This window comes from Rhinolophus ferrumequinum, chromosome 3 (genome assembly GCF_004115265.2).
Source record: "Rhinolophus ferrumequinum isolate MPI-CBG mRhiFer1 chromosome 3, mRhiFer1_v1.p, whole genome shotgun sequence".
NCBI lineage: Eukaryota > Metazoa > Chordata > Mammalia > Chiroptera > Rhinolophidae > Rhinolophus > Rhinolophus ferrumequinum.
In genome coordinates this window covers 83225802-83252606 of record NC_046286.1, presented here as the reverse complement: position 1 = coordinate 83252606, position 26805 = coordinate 83225802, and the positions used below count along the sequence as shown (strand labels likewise).

General features: G+C 38.4%; 1 protein-coding gene across 1 annotated transcript; it reads left to right on the top strand.

Annotated features, from left to right (window-relative positions):
• Positions 1 to 4503: 4503 nt before the first annotated feature.
• On the top strand, positions 4504 to 22974 carry IL22RA2 (interleukin 22 receptor subunit alpha 2). The gene is made up of 5 exons (XM_033103142.1): positions 4504 to 4716; positions 8199 to 8334; positions 10652 to 10830; positions 21280 to 21449; positions 22438 to 22974. Exons 1-5 carry the CDS (start codon positions 4656 to 4658, stop codon positions 22585 to 22587), a joined length of 696 nt encoding a protein of 231 aa, XP_032959033.1. The 5' UTR covers positions 4504 to 4655; the 3' UTR covers positions 22588 to 22974.
• Positions 22975 to 26805: the final 3831 nt, after the last annotated feature.

Below are 26805 nucleotides of genomic sequence, written 5' to 3'. Positions count from 1 at the left end.
AACTGCTCTCTGGGGCTCTGTCCCCACAATCTCTGACATCATGGAGCTTAAAATATACTAGGGGAGACAGACAGTAAGAATAAAATGAAACATAGCCTATCAAATGATGAGAAGTGTTATGGAGAAATATTAAGCAGATGAAAGGATGGGGACAGCTGGTAGGGAGAAGCGCTGCCATGTTGTGTGGTCATGGAGGAATTCCCTGATAATTTCTGAGCTGAGACATGAAGGAGGTGAGGGAGTAAGCCTGGACATCTCAGGAAAAACAGTCAAGCAGAGGAGACAACTAGTAAAAGTTCATAGTGTGGGGATGTGCCTGTCATGTTTGAGAAATAGCAAAAAGACCTTCCAAGCTAGAGACCTGAGGGTTAGAAGGAGAGTTGTGGGAGATGATTTTAGCATTAATGGGGCCAGATTACTGGGCCTCGTACGTGACTGTAAAACGTTTGACTTTCATTCTGAGAGAAATGGGAAGACACTGGAGGGTTCTAAGCAAAGGCTCTGATCTGTCATTTAAAAGGAACACTTTGCCTAATGCAGAGGACAGTGGCAGAGGCAGGGAGAATGGAAAGGAAGCTATGGCTACAAACCAGGCAAAAAATGATGGTAGCGGGGACCTAAGTAGTTGCAGTTGAGGGGGTGACAGCTGGTTGGATTCTGCTTATGCCATGAAAATCTTTCTAGAGTGGAAACAACGTACAGGCATATGCTAATTCATGGGCACAATGATTAATCATATCCAGCAGGGTTTTCAAGGTCAGTGAAAGACCTTGGTCAAGGACAATCAAAGCAATATTTATAGCATCTTTTAATCAGAATAATATGAGTGAAGAGCAGAGAAAGTTATTCATGAAACCGTAAGTCCCATGAATGGAGATTTTAAAATAATGTGTTAGTGTTCATAGTCTAAAAATTAATCAAAATTAAACTTGATCAGATTGCTCATTGTATTTATTGCCTATATTTGACAAAGAAGTTCCTTTTTAAAATTCAAGTTCATCAACTATTTTGAAATGCATGACAATTATTTCCAGAATGCAGAACTGCTTAAAGGTCATAGGTATTACTCAGCAGAATTATTGAGGGACCAGCAGACACAAAAAGAACAAATAGTTTCCCAGTTTTTGGTGCTACAGGTATATGGTTCTCCAAAGGTCTGAAGGAGAGAACGGTGGTGTTCAAGCTATCATTCATTGTGAAACTTTAAAAAGTTATCCTGTTGCTTACCAAGTTATAGAATAAGGGAAAGGGCCTAGAGCAGAAACCTAGGCCATCTGATCCCAAGGAAGTAGTCCAGGACACCAGTTTTTAAACACTTTTCTAAAGGAGAATAAGGAACATGTGGCCCTTCACTACAAGACCTAGCTGAAGGACGTGATCTCGCTCCAGGAGCACTGGCTCTGCCATCTTGTTTACTACTGCTTGCCTAGCATGGTACCTGGCATACAGCACATGCTCAGTAGATTTGTTTGAGAGACATATGTGGAATATAAAACTGAAAGCAATAAATAAACAAGACAAACAAAAACTCATAGACACAGACAACAGTTTAGTGGTTACCAGAAGGTAAGGGAGGAAGGCGATTGTAGAAGAGGGTAAACGAGGTCAAATATATGGTGATGAAAGGAGAACTGACTCTGCGTGGTGAACACACAGTGCAATATATAGACGATGTATTATAGAATTGTACATTTGAAACCTATATAATTTTATTAACCAATGTCACCCCAATAAATTTAATAAAAAGAATTGATTGATGAATAAACAATGAAAGGAACGAACAGCAGAATCTTCTTTGACATCATTTTATCCATTTATGGAGGGAATATTACAAATGAAGAACAATGCATGGTGATTTTATAGTAGACCTCAGGCCCTGAGATCAGCCCGACCTGATTTTACTCCTGACTTAGTCACTACATGCACTGTAGAGCCTGGTCAGTTTGTCTTGGCCTCTCTCTGTCTCAGTTTCTTTATCTGTTATATCAGGATAATAATACCAATCCTGAGCTTGTTGTGAGGTTTAACCAAGAGACGGCATGGAAAGAAATTAACCCAGTGCCCCACAATTATTAGATCTTACCATTGGTACTGAAGTAGCATTAAAGTTACCAAAAGGAGTTTTATAAAGATGGCATCTTTATAAACTTTAAAAATGTTTTTCTTTTGTTATGAAAAATTTCAAGTATATATACAAAAGCAGACAGCATAAAGAACCTCCATGTACTCAATAACCAGTTCCAACAATTATCAGCTCATGGCCCCCTTCCCCAGCCCCTTGGATTATTTCAAAGAAAATACGAGACATCGTGTTATGTCATCTGTAATATGTCAATATATAGCTCTAAAAAATAAAAAAAGTAATAACCAAAATCCAATGACACACTTAAAAACAAGTAATGATTCATTAATAAGATGAATTATTGGCCTCTTGGAAGCCACAAAGAGAAAAGAAGAGAATCAAGGCCGGAGTTTAGTCAAATTTTCTCCAGACAAAACACAATGGAAGCATCCACTCTTACTGTCAAGGTGGACCCTTCCTGCTGAGGTTTGAGCGGGGTGGGATAGAGGGGAAGGGAGGGAATGAACTTGAAGCCAGAATTTCATTGCTGAAGCAAAGTAGAGCAGGGGTTTCCCCATTTTCTTTAATCTTCTTACTTTCCAAAGCAAATGACATTTTATTTGAAACAATTCTATACAAATTCCTCTGCCTCCAAATTAGTGGGATTTCAGAATTTAGTTTTATCTTTTCATCTCCCTTGAGGCACTGTTGGCAGTGTTGGCTTCTAGTACAGATTATATCACACAATTAATGAGCTCACTGAATGGTAACAACACTGGCTTAGTTTCTGAAATTTCACATAGCACAAAAACTTACACATCTTTGCGAGAACTCATTTCTCGGTATATTCTATGCTCTTCTCCCTTTCCCCCTAATTTCCTCTAACTTTGTTCTACAAAGTCAGTAACTCAGTGAAAAACCTCGATTTCATTCTCTGCTGCTCTACTTATTAAACCTTGAATTAAAATATTTTTCTTTTTATTCTTAACTGGAATTTGGAGCAACTTGATTGCTTCACACAAGAGCTATTGGTGTTGAAGATATTGAACATCAATAGTGAAAACCCAGATTATCACTTCTCCTTTAAAAACCAAGGTGAATGCCATGTCCAGAGTTCAGTGGGCAATATCAGCGAGTAAGTGAAGGATGATGCTGAAAAGGCTAGAAGACAAAGCGCATCAACATGGTGCAAAGGGAACTTAAGATCTACTGCAAGTTTCTTCTCTGAAAACCTACTTTAGTGTATAAGCAATGAACACTTTACTTGGAGGAGATAAAGTCCGAATTCAGAAGTCTGACAGTAGCATGGAGGCAATGGAAAACCTGGTTTTGATGAGTCCCTCCATACTGCTCTGGCAGTATGTCTACTTTCCCGTTTAGCAGTAGGCTTTGGGAAGACAGGGGCAATGCCTACCTTGCTTGCTGCTGTGTCCTTGCTGCTGAGAGCAATGCTTAGCACATGGTACTGCAGCACTTGTTAAATATGATCGCCTAAACGGATGAATGAGCACTGCTCAGTAACCATCGTTATTCCTTACAGAGGCCATTCTACCAAGAACTTGAAAGAGACTACATAGGAGGGAAAAGAAGTCAGAATATATTTCCTCTTTTGAGCTAATGAGCCTCTTTTAAAAAGAATCTTTACGACTTTCTTGTGCTTTAAGGTATAATTCTAGTGCCTCTAAAAACACGTGGTAAATTTTTTTGGTAAGAAAGATGATGTAATGAATCAGGGGCAAACAACAGATGACCTAGTTTGATCCGATTTCCAAGAAGATACGAAAAAGATCTAATGTTTTAGCTCTTTTCCACATCGAAGAATGATTTCTCCACATTCATCCTTTTAAGGACTCACTTCTCCACAACCTTTTAAGGACTCACGTGGTTTGATGCACTCAAAACCTTCATCAGGTTGCTGGGAACTGAGGTGGAAATGGAAAAAGAAGAGGCATTAGCTGAGTAGGGCTTAGGGCCACCATGGATTGGGAAGACAGATAAGTATGGCAGGGAGCCCTGTGGAGAGCCAGAGGATGTGGAGAGTATTAGGTGTGTCAGGGAGGTTAGTCAGGAAGCTTCCAAGAAGAGAGAAAAATAAGAATTAATCAGAGACCCACCTACTTTGAATCACTGTCAGGGGCCTTGACTGTTGCAACTGCCAAACACAGTGCTCAAAATTGTCCCGTCAGCCAAGTCCTGCTGGCTGGCAGCCATCTCTGCCTCCAGGGAGATTACCTGAAGATCTCAAGATCTCGCGTGCTCCATTCGCTCATGTAGGAGCATAATTCCTGCCCCATCCTGCCTCTAGTTTGCCAATCCTCAGTGTTTTGCCTTTCACCACTAAGAAAACCCCGGTCCCAATAAAATCGAGCTTCCACATCAAAGTCACTTACAGTAAATATTTCTTGAAGCAATTCTTCTACTTTCATAGTCTCCCTAAAATAATGAAAGATATTAAGTTAAATTGTATTTGCTTCAAGGAACTATTGGTAACCAAGAGGGATGCTCAAAGTGAAAATGTGAGTTTCCTCTTTTGTCCAGATCTGTGCTCTCACTGAGGGGAACGCTGGCTGTCTGACCAGTCACACGCGCAACCATGACGCGTGAACACTGCTTTCTAGGCTTCCTCATCAGTGTCTCCCTGGCTGGTGTAGTAGGTAAGTGCTTCATTTTTTTTTAATTGCTCACACTTTCATCATCTGAGTGTGTTCAAGGGACTGTTAGAAACGGCACTGGCACTTTGTGAGACTTGGAAAAATTTCAGCTTTCTCCTGTCATGAAATTATCAGCACAGACATGGGGTCGGTTTCTATCTTCAGCCTGAATAACTCCACGTGGACTTACTGAGTAGCTACTAAAGAGGAGGCTCTCTAGTGGGAGCAGAAAACTTCATACAGGACAAATGTACATCTCCGTCTCCTTGGCATTATTTTTCTTTTTTTTTTTTTTTTTTTTTTTTTTTTTGCCTTCAGGGGACATGATAGCACAGTGGGTAAAATCAGTCTCCTAAGTCAGACTGGGTCTGGATTTCAGTTTTGTTCTTTGCTCTTTGGGAAAACTTGGGCAATTGACTTAACCCCCTGTGTCTCCATTTCCTCATCTGTAGAATGGGAATTGCATGTATTATGAGGATTAAATGAATTAATATATGCCAAGTGGTTAGAGCAATGCCTAACCACTTAGAGGCCGTAAATAACATGGGAGAATTTGCTCTTGGTATTCACGGAGAACTCTTCAAAAGCAGAGAACATTTTATCACCCCAACATACCTCCATGTGAGGGGCTAAAGTAACTTTCCCAGGACTGTACAGTTGCCCCGTGAGTGATAACATAAAAACAATTCAAGCCTCCATCTCCCAGAAATGTGTGGATTTGTGTAGACTATGCCTTTGGTAACACCAAGGACTCAATTAGCAAAATACAGCAGGAATTCTCATGCTACCAAAATGATCCTGGCCCTACTTCTTACCGGGCCGATAACCTTGGGCAAGATACACAACTTCTTTAAGTCTCAGCTTTCCTATTGTAAACTATAAGAATAAGAATACCCACCATATTTAGTGGCAGTGGAAAAGAAATAAGATGTAAAGCTTTGAGCACCATTCATGATATATGTCTATTGCTCATCTATGTTCAATGTTCCGTGAACGCCAGCCAGGAGGAGGAGGGAAACAAGGAGGAAAAGGAAGAATATCTTCAGCCTCTAGTTGTTTTGCTTCCTCCATTAGCTCCTCTCTCCTGAGGCTTTGCCCTTGGTTTTCTGTAGTAGGTGACAGGCAGGCTCCGGAATCAGAATTCCCAGGTACAAAATCAGCATCACTATTTGCTGCTGTGCAAGTGCCTTCAGCTCTTCAAGACTTAGTTTTTCAGTCTGTAAGAGGAAGAATGCAATAGTACCTTTTTCATAGACGAGCTGGACAGATTCAATGAATCAATGCAGGTAAAAGACCCGCAGTGTCTGGTACTGAGTGATTTGCTATTATCTTTGATGGTGGTAGCAGTGGTGGTGTTACAAAAACGAAAGAAGAAATCCATAGACAGAGGAGAAAAAGGGCACTGAGCCATCTGTCTGCACAGCAGCAAGTCAACTCTGGCAGGGGCTTTAGGAAATTGTGCTTGTCATCTCCCAAAAAACTCTGGAATTCTTATGTACTAAATATGAGTGGTTAGGTAGTGGTTTTGGTGAGCAAAATCAAGAGTGGCAGTAGACTCTTCCCAAATACACACCACCATTTGATGCACTGAAGGAGGTCCAGAAAATAAAAATAAAAACAAACAAATAACAGTATTAATACTATTTGATTGGTAAAAATAAACACCTAAAGAAACAGCCCCATTCATTAGAAAATGACAAATCTTGAATGTTCAGAGCGGAAATCGTTGATTTAGGAATATTTGCTTCCATCTCAATGATATTTGAGCAAAGACGTGAGGTATGTAGAAATCCAGGGAAAAGTATTCCAGGAAAAGGGAAGGGCTAGTTTGCACACCCTCACATAGAAGCACGAGAAAGAAAATGAGGTCAGGGAAAAGACAGAGATATGCTTCCTGACTTCTCCTGCCCAGCTTCCTACCCCTGATCAGAAACTTTGGAGCCACAGGGGATGCAAAGCTTTACCTGTGCCCACCTTAGGTTTTCAGCTGGGACTCTTTAACAAAAAAAAAAAAAAAAGATTAACAAAAGAAAAACAGTTTGGGAATGCATGCAGCGCACATCACCGGGGAAAATCTAAATGAAGAGTCACTCAAAATGGCAGGTTAGAATCCCACTGATGAGTATGTAGCACCTCCAACAAACACCAATACATTGGTCGAGACATAACAGGACAAATGAAAGCAATTTTAGGCTTCCGAGGGTGGCACACTCTGGAAAAGTAAATACAGAGGATGCCAAAAAAACGTATACACATTTTAAGAAAGGAAAAAAACTGTATTAAAATTGTAATGCTCAATATATACTGATAATAAAAAATGAATACAAGTCACGTTTGACTTCTGCAATTACAAGAGGTGCTCAAAGTGGTTACCATCAGCATAATTTTAATAGTGTTTTTTTTTCTTTCTTAAAATGTGTATAGATTTTTGGGGGGCACCCTCTGTATATGAGAAGAAACTAATGGAGTAAGGCTTGTTTGCAGATTTTTCTGGTGCTGTCTCTGGGCTGAAAAGAGTCCGTCTCCAGAAAAAGGAGAATTTATATCCTGCCTTTAGACAGTAAACTGGGGAAGATAGAAAGAGCTTTTTCTGCTTAATTGTCTTCAGCTCAAAATAATTTTTATGTCAAAGAGGCGTATTTTGGGGTGACATATTTTTACTTCAAACATAGAATAAAATTTTGTCAAAGGTCTCTTCCCTCCATGGGACTAAATGCAAGTGGGGTTGTACCACCTATGTCACATGATCTGAGGAAAAAAGCACAAGCCATGCCAGTGCAAAATTATCCCTTTTCATTCCATGACTGCTGTCGAGACCCTTCTCAGGAACACTAGGCCCCATGGCAGTCTTGGACAGTCTCTCTCGATAGCATGGACCAGTTTATCTGAAGCAACAGGCTTGAGTATTTGAAGCCCCAATGCAGGCAGGTAAGTGCAGCCATTCAGGCGTGGGACAGCAAAGGCTGACCTACCTGGAATAAAGCCAGGCCAGCTGGGAGAGGTGAACACTGAGTCAGGTCGCAGAGGTTAAGCAAAAGGCTGAGAAAGAAGGAACCCAGAGCTGAGTCGATGTCCTGGAGATTGATCCCAGGACAAAATTTTGCCTCCGAGCAGCAGTAATATAGTTAACTCCTAGGAAGGTGCGCGTATGGCTTGGTTATCGGTCTTTCATCTCCATCATTACATTCATCACTATCAGGAAAGGGACTGAGGACGATATTTTTTTTTACTGTTATTTATTTCCTTTCCAGTTTGGGAATAGGGGGGGAGGCAGTCTCTCATGTGTTTATCGTCTGAAACCTCAGAGTACGTAAAAGTCATCCCATTGAAGATTTCAAATGTTGATTTCTATGTTCCACTTCCGTCATCTGCACTTACAGCACCGCTTTAGGGAATCCTGGTCCAGGTAGGACGCGGAAAATTGTTGCTAACAACGATGGTGCTTGTATCAAAGTTCAGCGTTTTTCCTTCTCTTATTATTTTAGAAACTCAGCCCGCCCATAAGTCTCTGAAGCCTCAGAGAGTACATTTCCAGTCCCGAAATTTTCACAACATTTTGCACTGGCAGCCTGGGAGGGCTGCTGCCAGCAACAGCAGTGTCTACTTTGTGCAGTATAAAATGTAAGTAACTTAAGCCTTCTCCAGCTGAGAGAACATGTTCTAGAATGCAATGGAGGGTGAGGATCTGAGCTTTTTTTCAGTTTCAGAGAGGTTGAGGAAAAGCACAGGTAGGGACAGGAGTGTCTTGTCTCCCGTGAAGGCTGGCTGGTGACACAAAATGCGTGATGCTCTGCAGTGTGTTGGGGGCAAACGTCATCCCTGAAGACCCAGCATCCAGACCTCACAGACTCAGCCTTTGGCATCACAGCAGAGCCTTGCACATGGTAGGTTCTTAGCACATATTTGTCAAGTGAACAATGAAAGCAACTTGCTCAGCACATAGTAGGTACTCAATTAAGTCGACATTGTTGATACTTGAAAAAGAAATTGTGGGACACAGAGATCAGTGTGTAAAATACATTTTTAATTTAAAAGCCATTTTCTTTAGTGTGGGATTACTACTTAGAAAATTCTTTTCAAAATTTAATGACTTCTATAAGCATGAACACAGATTGGAACGTGCTGCTGCGTGTTCCTGTCATCTAATCGTCAAGCTAGTTCTAGTAGATTGTAGACAAAACTCAGATATAATCAACTCCTTTCCTGGACTGCAGCCTAGAGACAGAAGCTCCTGATTTGCAAATGGCAGGTTTTCACACTTATACATTTCCTGGGGTTTTTTGGAAGCTCTTCCTTCTCTTATATAGTTTGAAATGCTGGTTGAGCATGAGACAGGAAATATAATAGTTTAACTTTCATGGTTTATCGTTAGAAATTCAGAAATCAGATGCAGCTATGGACCAAAATTGCAAGTTTTATTCCATAAATTCATTAATATCTCTCCAGCCTGGGGCAAGTCCAAGGTTAGATTTTTCTCATTAATTAACCTCTGACTAACTTCAGAATGAATATTTCTAGCAGTTTATCAGTCTTTTTAATTGCTGCTGCTTTTCTCAACACATTTCGTGTAGCAACTATAAGATTTACAAATCTTTACAATAAAGATTTCTCCATTCCAAAATGATTTGTACATAGTTGGAGCCGCTTCCAGCATACAGGAAGCAGTCTTGGTCTTTCCCCCTCAGGCATAAAGTGGGCCTATCTGTGGTCCAACATAAAAAGCGGATTAGAAATTGTTTTATCATGATATTAATGATGATTAAACTTTAGGGCAACATGGAAGAATTTTATATTTGCAATTCTTTTTCTTAAAGAGGGCTCCCAAACATGTATAAAATTCAGAATACCTGGATTCATTTCTAACTATGTGGAATTTTCAACAGCACGATGCAGATTTCTACTTTTGAAATCTTTCACTTGGGTTCTAGCCAATTCACGTGGGTCTACGGTTAATATCTGTGCCATTTTGGATAGGGCAAAAAATGAGGTATCACATTATGAGAGGCCAATCATTACAGCTAAATTCAGCTAGCAAACACAATGTCTCATCAATAAAGAACAATTAAAAAAACATTAAACTGTACTCCATGTATGTTGTTGGTTCTGCTTTAATGGTATCTTATGATATAATGAAAGTGCTGTCATAGAGTTTACAAAGTACAGACACCAGCAATATTCATCATTAGAAAGTCATAAATTTTAAGTCCTTCAACAAGGCAGCCTTTCTTCTCAGCCTCAGATTCCTGCTCTGTTCCCACCCTCACCTTATTGCACTTTCTCTGATTTGTGACCAGTAAGGAAGTGAGCATTAATCTTCCCTTTTGCTGTTACACCATCCCATAGTCTTAGAATGAGTCAACCTACGTGCCTCTGTCTCACTACCTTTTTTATTCCATGGGTTCCCCTCCCTATCTTCCAGCTTCTTAGTACAGGACTGATTAATATAGCCCTCACGACAACACCCACTCCATTTTCAATAAAGAAATTGACCATATGTGTTGGGTAAGCATCACCTGAGATGAAAAGTTGTAGCAACTTCTCAGAATCAGCGATGTTACTCAACAGTAAGCTGATGAGAAGTGAAGAAAACCACAAAGAGTTGAAACCTCAGAAGCATTAAGGATGTGGAGAGCTAGTACTTAAAAAATGGAAGTTGGTCCATACACCAGAAGAAAAACTTCACTAAGCATGAAAAAACCAAAACCCCCTATGCTAGTGATACAGAAGGTATCACGCTTGAGTTTATCTTAGCAAGATAGCATTTCGGTTAACAAGAAGAAATCTTTTTAAGGATACTTAGCCACACGTAAGCTTTAACAGTGGTACTGATATAGGATTACAATTTTCAATCAGTCTAAAAAAGTAATAGACTGAAATAACTGCAGACTCCTTCAGTGGAAAAAAGAAACTCAGATTATTTGTCTTTTCCCTTCTACAGATATGGACAGAGACAATGGAGAAATAAAGAGGACTGTTGGGGTATTCGAGAATTCTTTTGTGACCTTACGAATGAAACCTCTGAGATACAGGAGGCTTATTACGGGAGGGTGAGGACAGCCTCGGCTGGCATCCAATCAGGCTGGACCATGACACAGCGGTTCATTCCCTGGTGGGAAAGTGAGTTCTATGGAGTTTCTTTGCATCTGCTCTTCTGCCCTTGCATAACCCTCACAGAGGATGGCTAGTGACCAGGCCCTGTGCTTTGCTGTGGTCTACACCATTGTCTCACTTGATCTAATTCTCTGAACTCTAGAAGATGGTTTTTACTATCCTTATTTTACAGCCCAGGAAATCAAGGCACAGAGCCTTCAGTAGTTGCCCAGGTCTCACACCATGTTAACCTGAATCAAGATTCAAATTCTGCTGCATCTGACTGCAGAGCTGCAGTCTATCCCGCTACCAGAGTGTTACCTCCTAGAGGGGTGTGGCGGGTGGGGAAGTAGTTTTAGACGGCAGGAAAGAAGTTGTACTACCCTAGGCCCCTCCTAAGCATGGGGGTTAAGTTCTTGAAAATACTCGTTAGAAGAATCCTTTGTTTTAGTTACCTCCCCAAAGGGGAGACCAAAAGTTCACTCTCTATCCATTTCTTCATGATGCTATTCTTTTCTCCAATTTAGTCATAATCCCAGAGTAATATTATAATCTAAGATATAATTTATAAAATAAACCATTACCAACAAGCCTTATATAAAATAGTAGACAAAAGATAAAGAGAAAGTGAGTGTTTAATGTATACGTACAAAGATATTCATAACAAAACAAAACAGAAAATGTGGGAATTCATTACAAACCTCCTAATTGAAACCAATCATGAAGCTGTAGTTAATATTTATAACTTCTCTTATTATTAACTCAGCGTTCACTTTCTTTTCAGCCAGCACCTCAGCATTTCATTCATGAGGAGTTTGAGTCTTTTGGTCTATCCTGTTTAAGCTTGACATAATCATAAATTAATTTTTATCACTGAGTACAGAGTTTTAAGACGCACTTTAGAGGATACCGAGCATACTTTTACCTGACCACATTGTATATATGTAACAATTCTATTTCCCCTTGATAATCAGAACCAATTGTCCTAGCCAACACAAGGACCTCATTCTCTCCTTATTAGTCACATGGCACCAAGAGCTTCAAACAGGAGGCAGCCCCAACTTCCAATTCTTTGAAACCGTTGTTGTTATATGGGAAACAAACCATTTCATGAGTAGTTCAAAATTTTACATTCCCCTCAGTCATATATGAGGGTTCTGATTCTCCATATCCTCTGCAAAACTTACCTGACTTTTTTATTATATCCGTCCCAGTAGTTATGAAGTGGTAGCTCATGTGGTTTTGATTTACATTTCTCTGACGAATAATGATGTTGAGCATCTTTTCATGTGTTCATTAGCCATTTATGTATCTCCCTTGGAGAATTGACTGTTCAGGTCCTTTGCCCATTTTTAAATTGGATTATTTGTCTTTCTATTATTAAGTTGCAAGAGTTATTCATATATCATAGACACCTGTTCCTTAACAGAAGTGTGATTTTCAAATATATTCTCCCATTCTGCAGTTTGTCTTTTCACTTTCTTGATGGTGTTATTTAGAGTCCAAAAGTTTTTAACTTTGATGAAGTCCAATCTATTTTTTCTCTTGTTGCTCATGCTTTTGGTGTCATATCTAAGAATCCTTTGCCAAGTCAAAGGCTGTGAAGATTTGCCTTAAGTTTTCTTGTCAGAGTTTTTTATTAGCTCTTACATTTAGATATTTGATCCATTCTGAGTTCATTTTTGTATATGGTGTGAGGTATGGGTCCAACTTCATTCTCTTGTATAAGGCTCTTTAGTTGTCCCTGTATCATTTGTTGAAAAGATTATTCTTTCCTTATTGAATGATCTTGGAACTCTTGTTGAAAATCAGGTGGTCATAGATCTCTGGGTTTATTTCTGGATTCTCAATTAGATTCCATTGATCAATATGTCTATTTTTTGTCAGTACCACGCCATCATGATTACTGTTGCTTGGTAGTAAGTTTTGAAATTGGAAAGTGTGAGTCCTCCTACTTTGTTCTTTTTTTCCAAGATGTTTTGGCTATTCTGGATCCCCTGCAATTCCATACCCACCTAGATTTTTGAGAGCTTCCTTTTTGTAGGTGCCTCTTGCTTTGCATTCACATGGATGCAGAAGTATTTGCTTAAGAGTCCATCCATATACCTCTTCTACAGACCTCCTTCTACCACCTGAGTGGTATATAATGCTACAGCAGTCCACTTCTGGCCAGTGCCATCATGTCATGCAGAACCTTCTGGACACCAGTCTTTTTCTTTTCTCCCTAAGTTAACTGGTCAGAGGGAACTCCTCAAGAAGCCAGGAGGAAGAAGTGATATGACAGTAGTAGGTGTAGATGCACTGGGAGGATGAGCCACCTACTTTTGCAAATAAATTTGATGTTAAGACCAGCTAGAGGCTGGACTCATAAAATCCTTTTCCCTTTCAAACCTCAAAATCTTATGAGATACTTTGCAAATGTGTAGCACAACTGAATGTGCTATGTGTACCCTCCAAAATTCATAGAGGTCTAACAAGCCCAGTGAATGTTTCTTAGTAATAGGGGATGCAAAGTAAAGCAACTTGTCTTTCACTTGAGAGGAAATGTCTCAACTAATTCCAGAGAAAACTTAATTCCAACATTATGCTTCCCCATATTTTACTCAAGCATCCATAGTGCCTAGTACATTAGGCACACCAAGTTCAGGGAGTATCGTGTGATCAATTTAGTGAACCAACAAGATATCCTGTGAAAGGATCAAGGACACTGTAGACTATATGTGACAGAGAACCAGGATGACAATGAAAGCCAAGTGAAAAAAAACTGTTCTGATGCTTTCTGATTCGGACAAAGGAAGGAAAAAAATCATTCTCTAAATTAATAATGTTATATCAAAGACTGTATGGATTGGCTCCAGAACAGAGACACTATAATGAATAGCATTTAGACCATAGTCACCACCTGAGTACACTTACAATGATCCCTTTTATTATTCAAGACCCATCTTTTCTGGGGGGAGGTGGGAAGGGGACGAGGTGGTTATGATTCAAATAAATAAGTTAAATGGGAAGTGATACATCTTACTGCCTCTGCATCATTCAAGGTGTTTTTGAGGCATAAATCTCTGCAGTTTCCCCAGGGACATGGTAGTACTTTTGATTTTCTATTTTGTTGAAAGGAGAAATTCCATTGGCTTCCACTTGGCTTGTCATAGCATAATAACTTTCATGCCGCAGGTCAGAGAACCAAAATGGAATTGGATTCTGACAGTTGTGTATATTTCATTGAATTTGCTTTTATTACCTGACAGCTAAGAACCCACAGTGCATTCTGAGTCCCCAAGGATTATCATAAATTCAGAATCAGTGTCCGTTATTGGCCAAAGGATCTGTACTTAACTTTCTCAGTTCACGATTACCCTATGGGGAGGGATAAAAGATTTATTTTAAAACTTGTAACATTACCTCACTTGCCTTCCAAATCTCACCCTAATGATCTAACTGATGCAATGTCCACTTAGATCCAAACTAACTGGATCATGTCCAAAATGCTAGATGCAAGGGCATTGAGGAAAGGTCATTTTCAGTTTTCTAACTCTTCAACTAGCTGGAGAGTGGCATGAGAATCGAACAAACCAATCCATGGTATCCAGCACGTTGTTTGTTGGAATAACCTGGAATTCAAGCCCAATCCACTCCAACAACAATTCTCTAGGTGAGGAAAAGGAGATTGCATGACTAAGCTGGTATGCCCCAATGAGGGGAATTTTCAGGGCTGTTTAATTATTATATTCAAGCCTAGAAATGGGGTCAAAGCTTAAATGTATTCATCAAACAAAGCCTTCTTGACTGTGACCCATTAGGATAGTTGGTAAGAGTAGCCAAAGACATGAGGTGAGATGAGGTGAGGCTTTGGCTCAATTCTATTTAAATTGAAATAGTATTGAGTTAAGAATGATTTGTGTTATTTCTATATGACCATCTCATCAAGAACAAAATAAAACCCAACTGAAAAAGCCTTATTCCCGGACCTTTGATTTAGAAGAGTAAGAAACCCAGTGCATAAAACAGGAAAAATTAGAGCTACTCTTGTTGAAACGATAGTGAGGAGCTCCGCCCACTTGGTTGTTTCCTCACTCTCCAGCTTTGCCCTCCCCTGCCACAGATCCTGAGGCTTTCTGAAGCACACGTTTTGGAAAACATCTTCTAGGATATTAGGACATCATGTCCTTAGAGTCTGTGATATAGCTCTAATGGGCCAACTGGATGCACTGACTCACCTGGGAACTATTTCTGAACAGCAGGTATTATTTTAGCTTAAGAGGTTCTGATTCCTGCTGTCTATCTAGAGGCAAACCAACAATTTTAAAAAGTTTCTTAAGTTAAAATCAGCTTTGAGGTTCAATAAGATTTCAACATTATCTAACCCCCAAATTTCTTGGATTAAAAATAGTTACAGAGTTTTGCAGTAGGCCTGATTTTCTATGGAGTGGGCTAATGTCAGATTAAACAATTACCTTGTCTCTTTATTCATTGAGCAAGTATTTGTAAAGTAGTTACTATGTTCCAGGTATTAGGCTAGGCCCTAGGGAGCAAAAAGAAAGCACAGCAGACACGGATAAGTCTCTTTCTTCATAGAGCTTTCTGTTTAATGAGGAAGACAACCATTAATGAAATTAATGAAATAATCACACAAACACTAAATAATACCAATGACAGGTGGTACAAAAGACATGCACAGTGTATGAGAGCCTAGTCAAGGAAGGACCTGATCAGAGAGAGATGTCAGGAAAAGCATTTCTGGGGAAATGACGCTTGAGCTGATATCTAAAGATGAATAGGGGTTAGCTAGGTAAAGAGGGAAGAATAGAGCATTCCAGACAAAGGGAACAGCATTGGCAAAGCCCCTCTAACAGAAAGAAGCATGGCAAATACAAGAGACTGAAAGACCACTGGTATGGTGAAGAAGAGCAGGCAGGAGAAAATATGAAATGAGGTGAGACTGGACAAGTTGGTCGTCAATGGGTGTTTTCCTTTAAGCAGCTCTGACTTCTTTCAGAAAAATGTAATTTTAATCAGGGGGCCACATGATCAGAGTTGTGTATTGAAAATATCACTTTGGTTATATTTGGGGGTACAGATAAAAAACAGAACAGATTGGGGACAGCCGGATGCCTCAGTCGGTTAGAGCGTGAGCTCTTAACAACAGGTTGCCGGTTCTATTCCCACATGGGCCAGTGAGCTGCACCCTCCACAACTAGATTGAAGGACAACGACTGATGGGTCCTGGAAAAACACACTGTTCCCCAATATTCCCCAATTAAAACCAAATTTAAAAATATCAGTTTAAAAAAAATAGAACAGATTGGATATAGGTAAGGGAGATAGTAGATTCCTGTAATAGTTGACAGGAGACAGGTAGTCGACAGGAGACAGTATTTGACCTGAGTTCAGATAATGAAAAGGGCTATAGAAAATATACCATTGGAGGGACAATATGATAGAAAAAATTGGCAGGGCATGGTGATGGGTTGGATAAAGTGGTAGGGGAGAAGGACATGCCACAGACGACCTATAAGTTTCTGGCTTGCATAGTTAGATGAATCACTGAAATGTTTTTGATGGGGTTTGGTGGGAAAATACCAGTGAAATGTGGTGCACGGTAATGGAAATCATGAGTTCAATTTTGAATATGTTGAGTTTAAGTTGCTTTTTAGCCACCCCAGGGAAAATATCTGTACAGATTCAGGACAAGAATGTGAGAATTATGTTTTTTTATCTAGGAGAAAATTAATTATATATCATAGTAGCCTACAAAACTGAGCAGTGATTCATTCTTCTCACTTTGTAAGGGACAGGCAAGGGATCTATTGTAATCAGAATTTTGAGCATGGAAAACACAAACAGGATTATATATCAACCACTTTGCAGGATTAAGTGTAAATAAAGAGGAATTCCTTCTCCTTTGAACAATTTGGCAAAATTTCCAACATAGTTGAAAAGTAAATTAAAAATTTCTGGTTCCAGATGAAAAGCCAGAGGTAGGATTGGGGGGAAGGGTTGCTTTTCTTCTAAAATGCTTAGAAATTATAGGAAAGAAAAACCACATTCTTTTAACGCTACAAAGAAGCATGAAAGAAAATAAAGGAAATCTCCAGGGGCCAAAACAAAGTAGCTGTAACCAGAGGGGAAACCAGAGGATAAACAAAGTGAAATCTCACTGCCCTGACGACATTTGCCCAACTTGGTAACTAGAACCTGATTGGGGCAGAGAACAAGGTCCTACGCCAACACAAGATGGGGATTTACAAGTAGTGACTCATAAAATCTCAAAGGGCTACACTCTCAATAAAAGAGCCGACTCAGGGATGGCCAGTTAGTTCAGATGGTTAGAAAGCGTGGTTAGAGCGTGGTGCTGATGGCACCAAAGTTGCCAGTTCGATCCCCACGTGGGCCACTGAGCTGTAACCTCCTTAAAAAAAAAGAGCAGACTCAGGAAAGCCTTTCCATAAAAGAGAAGAAACAAAGAAGAGTTAATGTTTCAGTTTTGACTCTGTTAGGAACCAAGTATTTCCTAAATTCATCAAGGTCTGAGATTCCAACATATACAGCTTTCATGTTCTAGAAAACACCAATTTGAGGTTGTACCAGGCTGATGGTAGCACAGGACACCTTACAGAAGCAAAGCCAAATAGTTAAACCAGAGATCAGAAGCGTCACGACATTTGATCTACATGCAATAGAGTAACTATGGTCTTTTTAATAAATGAGACTAAAACGGGTGGGAAACTATAAATCTTGGGACCCTACATCACCCCTTTAGAAAGCCAAGTCTAGGTGAATGAAAACAATAAAACTTGGTAACTACAGCATATGGGCAAAATTTGACCTACTTCTGTTTTGTAAATGAAGTTTTATTGGAGCATCCGTCATACCCATTCATTTACATTTCGTCTACGTAATGCTTTCACATGCATTACAATGGCTAAGTCTCAGAGGAGTTACAACAGAAACATATACGGTCCACAAAGCTTAAAATATTTATCTGTCCCTTTACAGCAAATGTTTGCTGACGGCTATGCGATAATGTAACATGGAAGAATATTTTCATGACTTTGAAGTAGCTAAACCCCTAAAAGTACTAATGCTAAAGAAAATAACGTAAATTGGACTACACTAAAATTAAGCACTTTTGTTTATCAAAATATAGCATTAAAATAATGAAAATGCCACTGTAAACAAAGCTGTAATGAACATTGGAGCACATATGTTTTTATGGATAAATGTTTTCAGATTTTTTGGGTAGATACCCCGGAGAGGGATTGCTGGGTCATGTGGTAATTCTATTCTTAATTTTTTGAGGTCAAATATATGGTGATGGAAGGAGAACTGACTGGGTGGTGAACACATAATGTGAGATATACATGATGTATTATGGGATTGTACACCTGAAACCTATGTGACTTTACTAACAATTGCTACCCTAATAAACTTTTAAAAAAATGAAATTTACAATACATGTATCTGACAGAGGACTATGTCTAGAACATACAAAGAACTCTTACAAATCAAGAATAAAAAGACAAGACAATCAATTAAAAAATGGGCAAAAGATTTTAACAAGCTCTTCACAAAAGAGGGTATTCAAATGAGCAACTAACATGAAATTCCATTAGCCATCAGGGAAATGCAATTAAAAAATACAAAGAATTGGTATACATACTTACCAGAACTGCTAAAATTAAAATTTTTAAAAATAATATTAAGTGTTGGAGAGAATGTGAAAAATAGGAAATTCTATATACTGCTGAAGAGAATATAAATTGGTGAATCCACCGTGGAAAACTGGCAATGTCAACGAAAGCTAAACGTATATAAACTCTACCACCTAGCAATTCTACTCTTAGTTATATTCCCAACAACATGCATATTTCCCAAATGACACGTACAAGAATATTCACAGAACTCATAATATCCCCAAACTAGAAATAACCTAAAAGTTTGAATTACATAATAGACAAAGTGTGATATTCATACAATTCAATACCACACAGCAATTAAGAGAACAAACTATTAATACATGCAACAACATAGATAAATATACGAGTCTATAGATATATCTATGTATCTATGTCTTTATCTAGCTGTCTAGCTAGCTATCAATATATATAGATATAGATACAGAGACAGAGACAGAGACAGAGACAGAGATAGAGATAGAGATAGAGATAGAGATAGAGATAGAGATTAGTTTGCTAGGGCTTGCCATAGCGAAATACTACAGACTGGGTGTCTTAAACAACATAAATTTATTTTCCCAGAGTTTTGAAGGCTTGAAGTCCAAGATCAAGGTGTGAGCAGGGGTGGTTTCTTCTGAGGTCTCTCTCCTTGGCTTGCAGATGGCTGCCTTCTCCCTGTGTCTTCACACGGTCACCCCTCTGCGCTCGTACATGTCTACATCTTATCAGGACACCAGTCATTTTGGATTGTGGCCCATCCATACCACCCATATGACCTCATTTTACCTTAATTGCCTCTTTAAAGTCCCCATCTCCAAATACAGTCACATTCTGAGGTACTGGGGGTTAGGATTTCAACCTATGAATTTGGGCATGACACAGTTCAGTTCATAATTATATACATAAATAAAAGTGAAACAGTGAAAGAAGCCAGACACAAAATATGATTTCAAAAACTAAAGTATATGGTAATACAGTGTTTCCCCGAAAATAAGACTTAACTGGACAATCAGCTCTAATGCGTCTTTTGGAGCAAAAATTAATATAAGACCCAGTATTATATTATATTATATTATATTATATTATATTATATTATATTATATTATATTATATTATATTAATTATATTATATGTATTATATTGTATTGTATCATATATTGTATCATATCATATATCATATCATATTATATAAGACCGGGTCTTATAGTAAAATAAGACCCGGTCTTATATTAATTTTTGCTCCAAAAGACGCATTAGAGCTGATTGTCCAGCTAGGTCTTATTTTTGGGGAAACACGGTAGAAGTCAGGACAATTGTGGTTATCTTCTGGGGTTAAGTAATTATAGGGAACATAAAGGAGGTTTCTGGGTGCTAGTGATGTCTTATTTCTTGATCTGTGTGGTAGCTATACAGTGTTTATTTGTAAAGATTTATTGAGCTATATCCTTATGGTTTATTTATTTATCTATATTTATCTTATAGGTCAATAAAAAGTTCATTTAAAATAAAAATTCAAACCAAAGCAACAAAAAATAAAGTATCAACTTTTAAACATATGCTTACAATAAAAACACAAAGAAACAGATTTACATAAGCAAATTTGGAAGAAACAAGCACTGACCTGACCAGCACTTCAAGTTTTGTAATATTGCAAGCAGATAATAAAATAAATAAGTTTAAAGATATAACAGAGAGAATAAAAACATAATCAGAAGACAACATTTTATTTCTTTAAAGACAAGATAGATTGAAAAAGACCTAAGTAGATCTCATAGAATAAAAATATATACAACCATTGAAATAAAAATAATTAATCTTGGTGGTTAAAGATCAGTTCATATATGACTAAATAGTAAATTGGTGGAATGAACACAGGTCTGAAGAAACCATTCAGAATATTCTGCTGAGATAAAAAGGAAAAATATAAGAGAATTAAGATATATGGAGAATAGAATAAGAAATTCTAATAGATGTTGATTGAAATTCCAAAAGAAAAGCATCTGTCTATCTATCTATCTATCTATCTATCTATCTATCTATCTATCTATCTATCTATCTATCTATCATCTACCTATCTATTGATCATGGCTAATTCTCAAGAATTACAAAAGTTATGAATCTACAAACTGAAAATATACAATGAATACAAACAAGGAAAGAACAATAAAATCTATTAAAGAATTAAATCCACCTAGAATTACTGTAGTTTACCTGGGGAAAATTAAAGTGACGATTAATTTATCCAATTTTCTTTCCTAGTTAATAAAGATCTGGTTATTGACACCAAAATGCAAGAACCAAAAATTCTCTCTTGATCCTTCCCATGTTGTCTTATAGTACATAATTTTGAATTAATTTTATAGAAACAAGTCTTCAAATGGTTTTAAAGCTGCTTTGAAATTTTACATCTTTTAAGGACCTACAAAATATTTGCCTTCCTCTAAGATCTCCACTCAAATAACTTTTTAGACTTCATTTTCAAAAACAATCACTGCAGACTGTAGAAATGATTGATAAATGTCCTTTTAAGCTGAAACAGAATCTATGAGTCTTTGCAAATAAAAATCTATCTTCAAAGAAACGTCTCAGGTATTTTTTAGGTATATTTTTAGGTATATGTTTAGGTATTTTAGGTATATTTTAGGTATATCTCAGGTATATTTTAGGTGTCAGCAGTACCTCTTCATTTTTCCCAGGTCTCTGAACTTAATAATGACTTGTTGCTATGCATAATGTGGCCATGTGAAATATTACATTTTTTTAAACATTTTGTCAAAATGTCCTGTTCTTTCTCCAGCAAAAATAGATCCTCCAGTTATGAATGTAACCCAAATTAATGGATCCTTGTTGGTGATTCTCCATGCTCCAAATATACCATATAGAAACCAAAAAGGAAAAAATGTGTCAATGGAAAATTACTATGAGCTAGTATACCGAGTCTTTATAATTAATAATTCACTAGAAAAGGTAAGTTCAAATGAATAAATAAGTTTGGTATTTTTTTCTTTTGTTCATTTGACTATGAACAAAATGTTAGCCATAAAATGTTATCTCTCTTGCTACTCTATCCCTTCTTATTTTTCCTTATCTTCTTTTAGTCCCTTCTCACTTTCACATTCATTGGTAAGCAATTAGTGCTTACCATTGCCATCAGAATTTGTGTGTGTGTGTATGTGTATATGTGTTTGCATCTTTTCAGTCATTCAGCCTCTCTCCACTTGATTTCCCTGCATATCTAAAGATTGGTATTAACAATATTTAATTCAATTTGACTGTGACAACTATTAATTTTTATGGACTTTCCACATATTATTTTAAAGTGGCTTTTGGATCAAACAGAGCATTATATGCTTGCACCAATTTTTATGTAATATTCTAATTCATTGTCAGTGCGTTTATCTTGGTTTGGTGGTTAAGTGTATGTTCCTTTTTGGGTGTTCATCTAAAATAGGTTTCCTTTGGTTGTAAAGAACCCATTCAAACTTGTTCAAAAAGAAAAGGGGAAGAGTTTTGATAGGAGATAACAAGTACTCTTATGGACAGCCAGAAGCAAGAAATAAAGTACTGCCATGCTTTGTAGTGACGGAAGGAAAAATGAAGAAGCAAGTCTTAAAGAACCCTAGTCTGCCTCTCTGTGGTCGCATGTTGCACGTCTACAGCTGTTTCCAAATCTACTCCATTCTCCTTACTGCACAGTTCAAATTCTTAAAAAAGAGACTGGCCACTGGGTCAGTCCATCAGTAGCCTTCATGGAGTACCTACACAGCCACTTTGACCTGCTGCTCTATCAGGCTGTGTTTCAGGACTCTGGAGAAGAAGGATGTGTCTGGGAAGAAACCCTACAGGCCATCTACTGCTGTGACCAGGAATAACTTATTAATTTTATCAAAAAGAGAGTAAACCAGTGACTTACTGAAAACCGTTTATCATCTCTTTTATTTTCCCCTGTGTATAGGAGCAAAAGGTATATGAAGGGACGCACAGAGTTGTTGAAATTGAAGCTCTAACACCTCACACTGGTTACTGTGTAGTAGCTGAAATATATCAGCCCATGCTAGACAGAAGAAGTCAGAAAAGTGAAGAGAGATGTGTGGAAATGCCTTAAAGTGGTGTGGAGTGCTCTGCCATACAGAAATCAGCAGCTCTCTGAGAATGGGATGGCTCCTGTTTGAAGGATCTCATTGAAAAGTTTTTGTGTTTTCTTAAAGCAACATGGCACTTCGGGTACTTCTTTGTTTAACCATTCTTTCTCCCTTTATATTTTATTTGTAAAGTAAATTTAAGCAATACCTATCCCTCCAAAAACAAACAAACAAAAACATTAGAATTTAAAGAAGTGGCAGAAAATAAGGGCTCTATGAAATATAGACCTTTCTTTCTGAATATAACTCCCCTAACAATCCCCATTCTTCTAAAAAAATTTAAGAACTAAAGAATCGTAGGCATTTAACAAACTTTTGTTGAATTAATTTTTTTTACAAATATCATTATAAATAGGCAATCCTGAAGCAATATTTTTCATTTTCTATTTAGACAACTTGACACAGATGTGCCAACTTTTACATGAATGGAATTTTTACATGAATGAATATTTTCCCATATCTTTCTATTTTATATGAATATACCTTTTCATACACTTAGTTTCTATTATAAAATATTTCTACTTAATGAACCAATGCTTTCTTTTAAATTGTATTCCATGTAAATAAGAATAGATTTTGACAAAAAACCTCATGATCTCTGGATTATTGTCTAGATTAAGATTATCCACAATAACATCTAAATACCGAAGTCTATTTCCCTCATTTAACTCAACACAATTTCCCTCATTTAACACATACTCACATTCAGGTTTTCTTTTCTATTTCTGTTTTGTTTCATTTTGTTTTTTAATGTCGTCCTAAGAATTTCTTCTTATTCTCAAAATCAGGTGAGATGTTTTTCAGCAACAAAGTAAAAAAGAAATCTTAGCTCTAATTTATATCATACTCCTCTACCTTCCTGGTGAAGGATCTCAGGCCACTTGCATGTTCCTAGTCTCTATGTACAAAGATTTGATGAATGACAGTTTGACTGGGGACAAGGGGGATGGTTGAGGGCCAGGTGGAGAAGTCTGCTTGAAGCTGAAAGCATGCGGTGGGTGATAGGTTTACTTGGGAGAGGGTCTGGTGCTGGCAGAGATTATAGGATTAAAGCCCACAAACAACCTCCTAGCAGCTCCATTGCCCCCTGATAAAGGGGTGTGGCCTAAGGTTCAGTGTAATCAACAGAAAGTTGTCTTCTTCCCTCTGGGTTTAATCTGACATATGTGTCCAAGGTTGTCTTTCTTGTGAGGATACATATATTGGAGAACATTTGCACAATTCCTCATGGAAACTGCTCCAAAATGTGACAAAAATATAGTAAGTGCTTCTGGTTATATACAAGTATACACAATAATAGATTAAAAATTATTCAGAAACGCATGGAGGGACAGAGTAAGAGACACAGCAAGAGCTAGAGAACTGGTTTCATGGCTTTCCTATATGGTCAGAAAAATATGAAATGGAGCACAGATCTGGAGACAAAAAATTATTTTAATCTATGTTTTTGAAATGAGCTTTTTACCTTCTCCTTCTCCTTCTTCTTGTCCTTTTGAGAGTGAATTAGGGGCAATGGGATGGGTGAAGGGTGAAGATTGCATGCAGCCAACAGAAGTTATTAACAGCATCAAGTTTTGGGTTTATTTTGTTTGTTTTGCTTTGTTTTTGCTTTCATGCTTAGGCAAGTCACTTAGGCATGCTTAGTCAAGAATAAAATACTTTGTAAAAAATAATAATTGTCACATTCTTCATTGTGTTGGGAATATACTGTCATCCTATTTTAATAAATCTTTTAATTTTTTGCTTTGCAATGTGAAATCCTTGTTGTTTGGGTTGTTTAAAAGAAGGATAGAATTTTTAAGTCTATCCTTTTAAGTCTATCCAGATGAAATCCTAATTAGACTTCTTGGACCCACACTAAGTTCCAGCCCGAAAGAAGCAAACTGTTTAGCAGGACTCCAGGCATTCACCGATCTTGCCCAATGATCAAAAGGCAATTCTACGGTTACAGTTTCTCAGGCCAAAAGCTTTGGGGCCATCTTTCTCTCTCTCTTTTCCCTCACATCATATATTCAATCCATCAATAAATTCTCTTGGATCTAGTTCCATAACATTTCTCACAACTACCTTATTCCAGGCTGACATCATTTCTCATCTGGATAATGGCTATGGCCACTTTACTGATCTCCCCACGCTGCTCTTGCCTCCCTCTAGTCTAGTCTCAACAGGGTAGCCAGGCGACCCTGTAAGCATACATCAGGTCATGACAACCTTCTGCTCCCAAGTCTCCAATGGTTTCCCATCTCCTAAGGGTAAAACTCCATCGTTATCATGGCCTCCAAGGCCCTGCATGATCGGATTCCTTTTCTCATAATCTCTCAGACCCCATTCCCTAATTCAAGCAATGCTCACTTCGCTCCAGCACACTGACCCTGTTGCTTGGCCCTCAAATACAAATACTCTGGCCTCTGGGCCTTGGCACCAGCTGCTTTCTGGTAAATTGTGCCCCCAGATATCCATAGGCTCCTCCCCTCATCTCTATCAGGCCTTTGCTAGAAAGTTGCCATATCAGTGAGACTTTCCTCACCTGATTTAAAATTGCAAACTATGCTCTGCAACTCTCTCAACCCTTCATTTTTCTCCACAGCATAGCACTTAAACCACCTGACACACTATAGTTTACTTGTTCATTGTTTGTCTTCCTCTCTCTCAATAGAATGTAAAGGCAGGTCTGCCTTTTTTTTTCCCTCCACAGCTGTATCTTCATTATCTAAAACAGAATCAGTACGTAGCAGACACTCAATATTTGTTGGAAAAATTAATGAATCACGAGTGGAACCACTGAAGGCAGGGGAGGGGTGTGTGAGGATGACTGGATTAGAGGCTTTCCTTATAATTTGCACAACCTCCTGCCATATCTTCTCTATAGGTTAGTGTGCGGGAGTGAGCCATTCTTTACAGAGAAGCAGAGGTGGAGATAAGTGGAGACGAGGTCTTAGACAGACAATTCTGACACCATAGCAAAGAGCTATTCTAGAATAATTGCTTCTCCTCCAACTGAGTGTCACTTCCTAGGCATTATTTGTTCTTGTTGGCTGGTAGTCAAGTCCAGAAGGCCTGTCCCAGATTTTCTTTAAAAGAAGAGAGGGAGTGCAATTGGGAATGTGAAAAGGAGATATCCACATTGATGAGAAGGAACTTTAGAGTGTTCTCAAGAAAGGGTTGAGGTGACTAATAGAAAATCATGAGAAACTAAGCTGGCCTATCAGCAGGCGAGCCTGTTACATTTGGGGTTGGATCAATGGTCTGTTGGAGTGGGCTACAGTAAGGAGCTAACTTCTATTGTGCTTCTAGATGTGCCAAGCGTTTACACATTAGGGGCTGTCCATAGGATCATGATGAGAATGACGGGAAGACTCCAATGGACACACAAGGCATAACGTTTCTTCAATGGTAAAAGATAAGGACATTTCAGGAGATGGTTAAATCATGAAGCACAACACACAGCTCTGAGATGGGCGTTCGTTCCCCAGAGCCCTACAATTCCCCACAAAGACATAGGATTGCAGCTATTGCCAGCTGCTCAGAACAAAGTTCCTCCAGGTGAAAGGCCCTCTTTGCCAATCTCACAGGGATTGGAGACCATCTTAGTTCCCCTCTCATCTATTTTTTGAGAAGCCTGGAAAAGTTATGCCTGAACACAAGGAACAAGTATATATGGTGACATATAATTTCAGCCCCATCTCTCCCAGGGGAACTGGCTGTAAGAGTGGGTGAAATGACAGTCATTTCTTCAGGCACATCCCTCAGTAGGTCCAGGCTTCGGCCTGTCTACAGTCTACACTTGCACAGACATTATTTCTTTAACCTTCACAGCTGCCCACAAGGTGGTCATGATTATTATGAAAGGTAGTCATCTATTCCATAGGTGAGCTCGAGAGGTGATCTGTCAATGTCAGAAACCACATCTGTCTAATGCCACAGCTGAAGCACTTTTTATCAGACCCTGTAGAAATTCCTCTAGGTTTTTGTACATATGGTTTTCCATTAAGTCTGTTAATTAAAATTCCTTTCTTAAATGTCAGTTTTGCTCTGTTGAACTTCGGTACTTTCTTCTTTCTTTTTTTTTCCTTTCTTTAATGTCAGTCAAGATATTTAAGGGCAAGTGTTGACCTTTAGGACAAGAGAGCATCGGGGCAGGGAGAGCTGGTAGGACAGCTGGGCAGCTGGTGGGTGGCTAC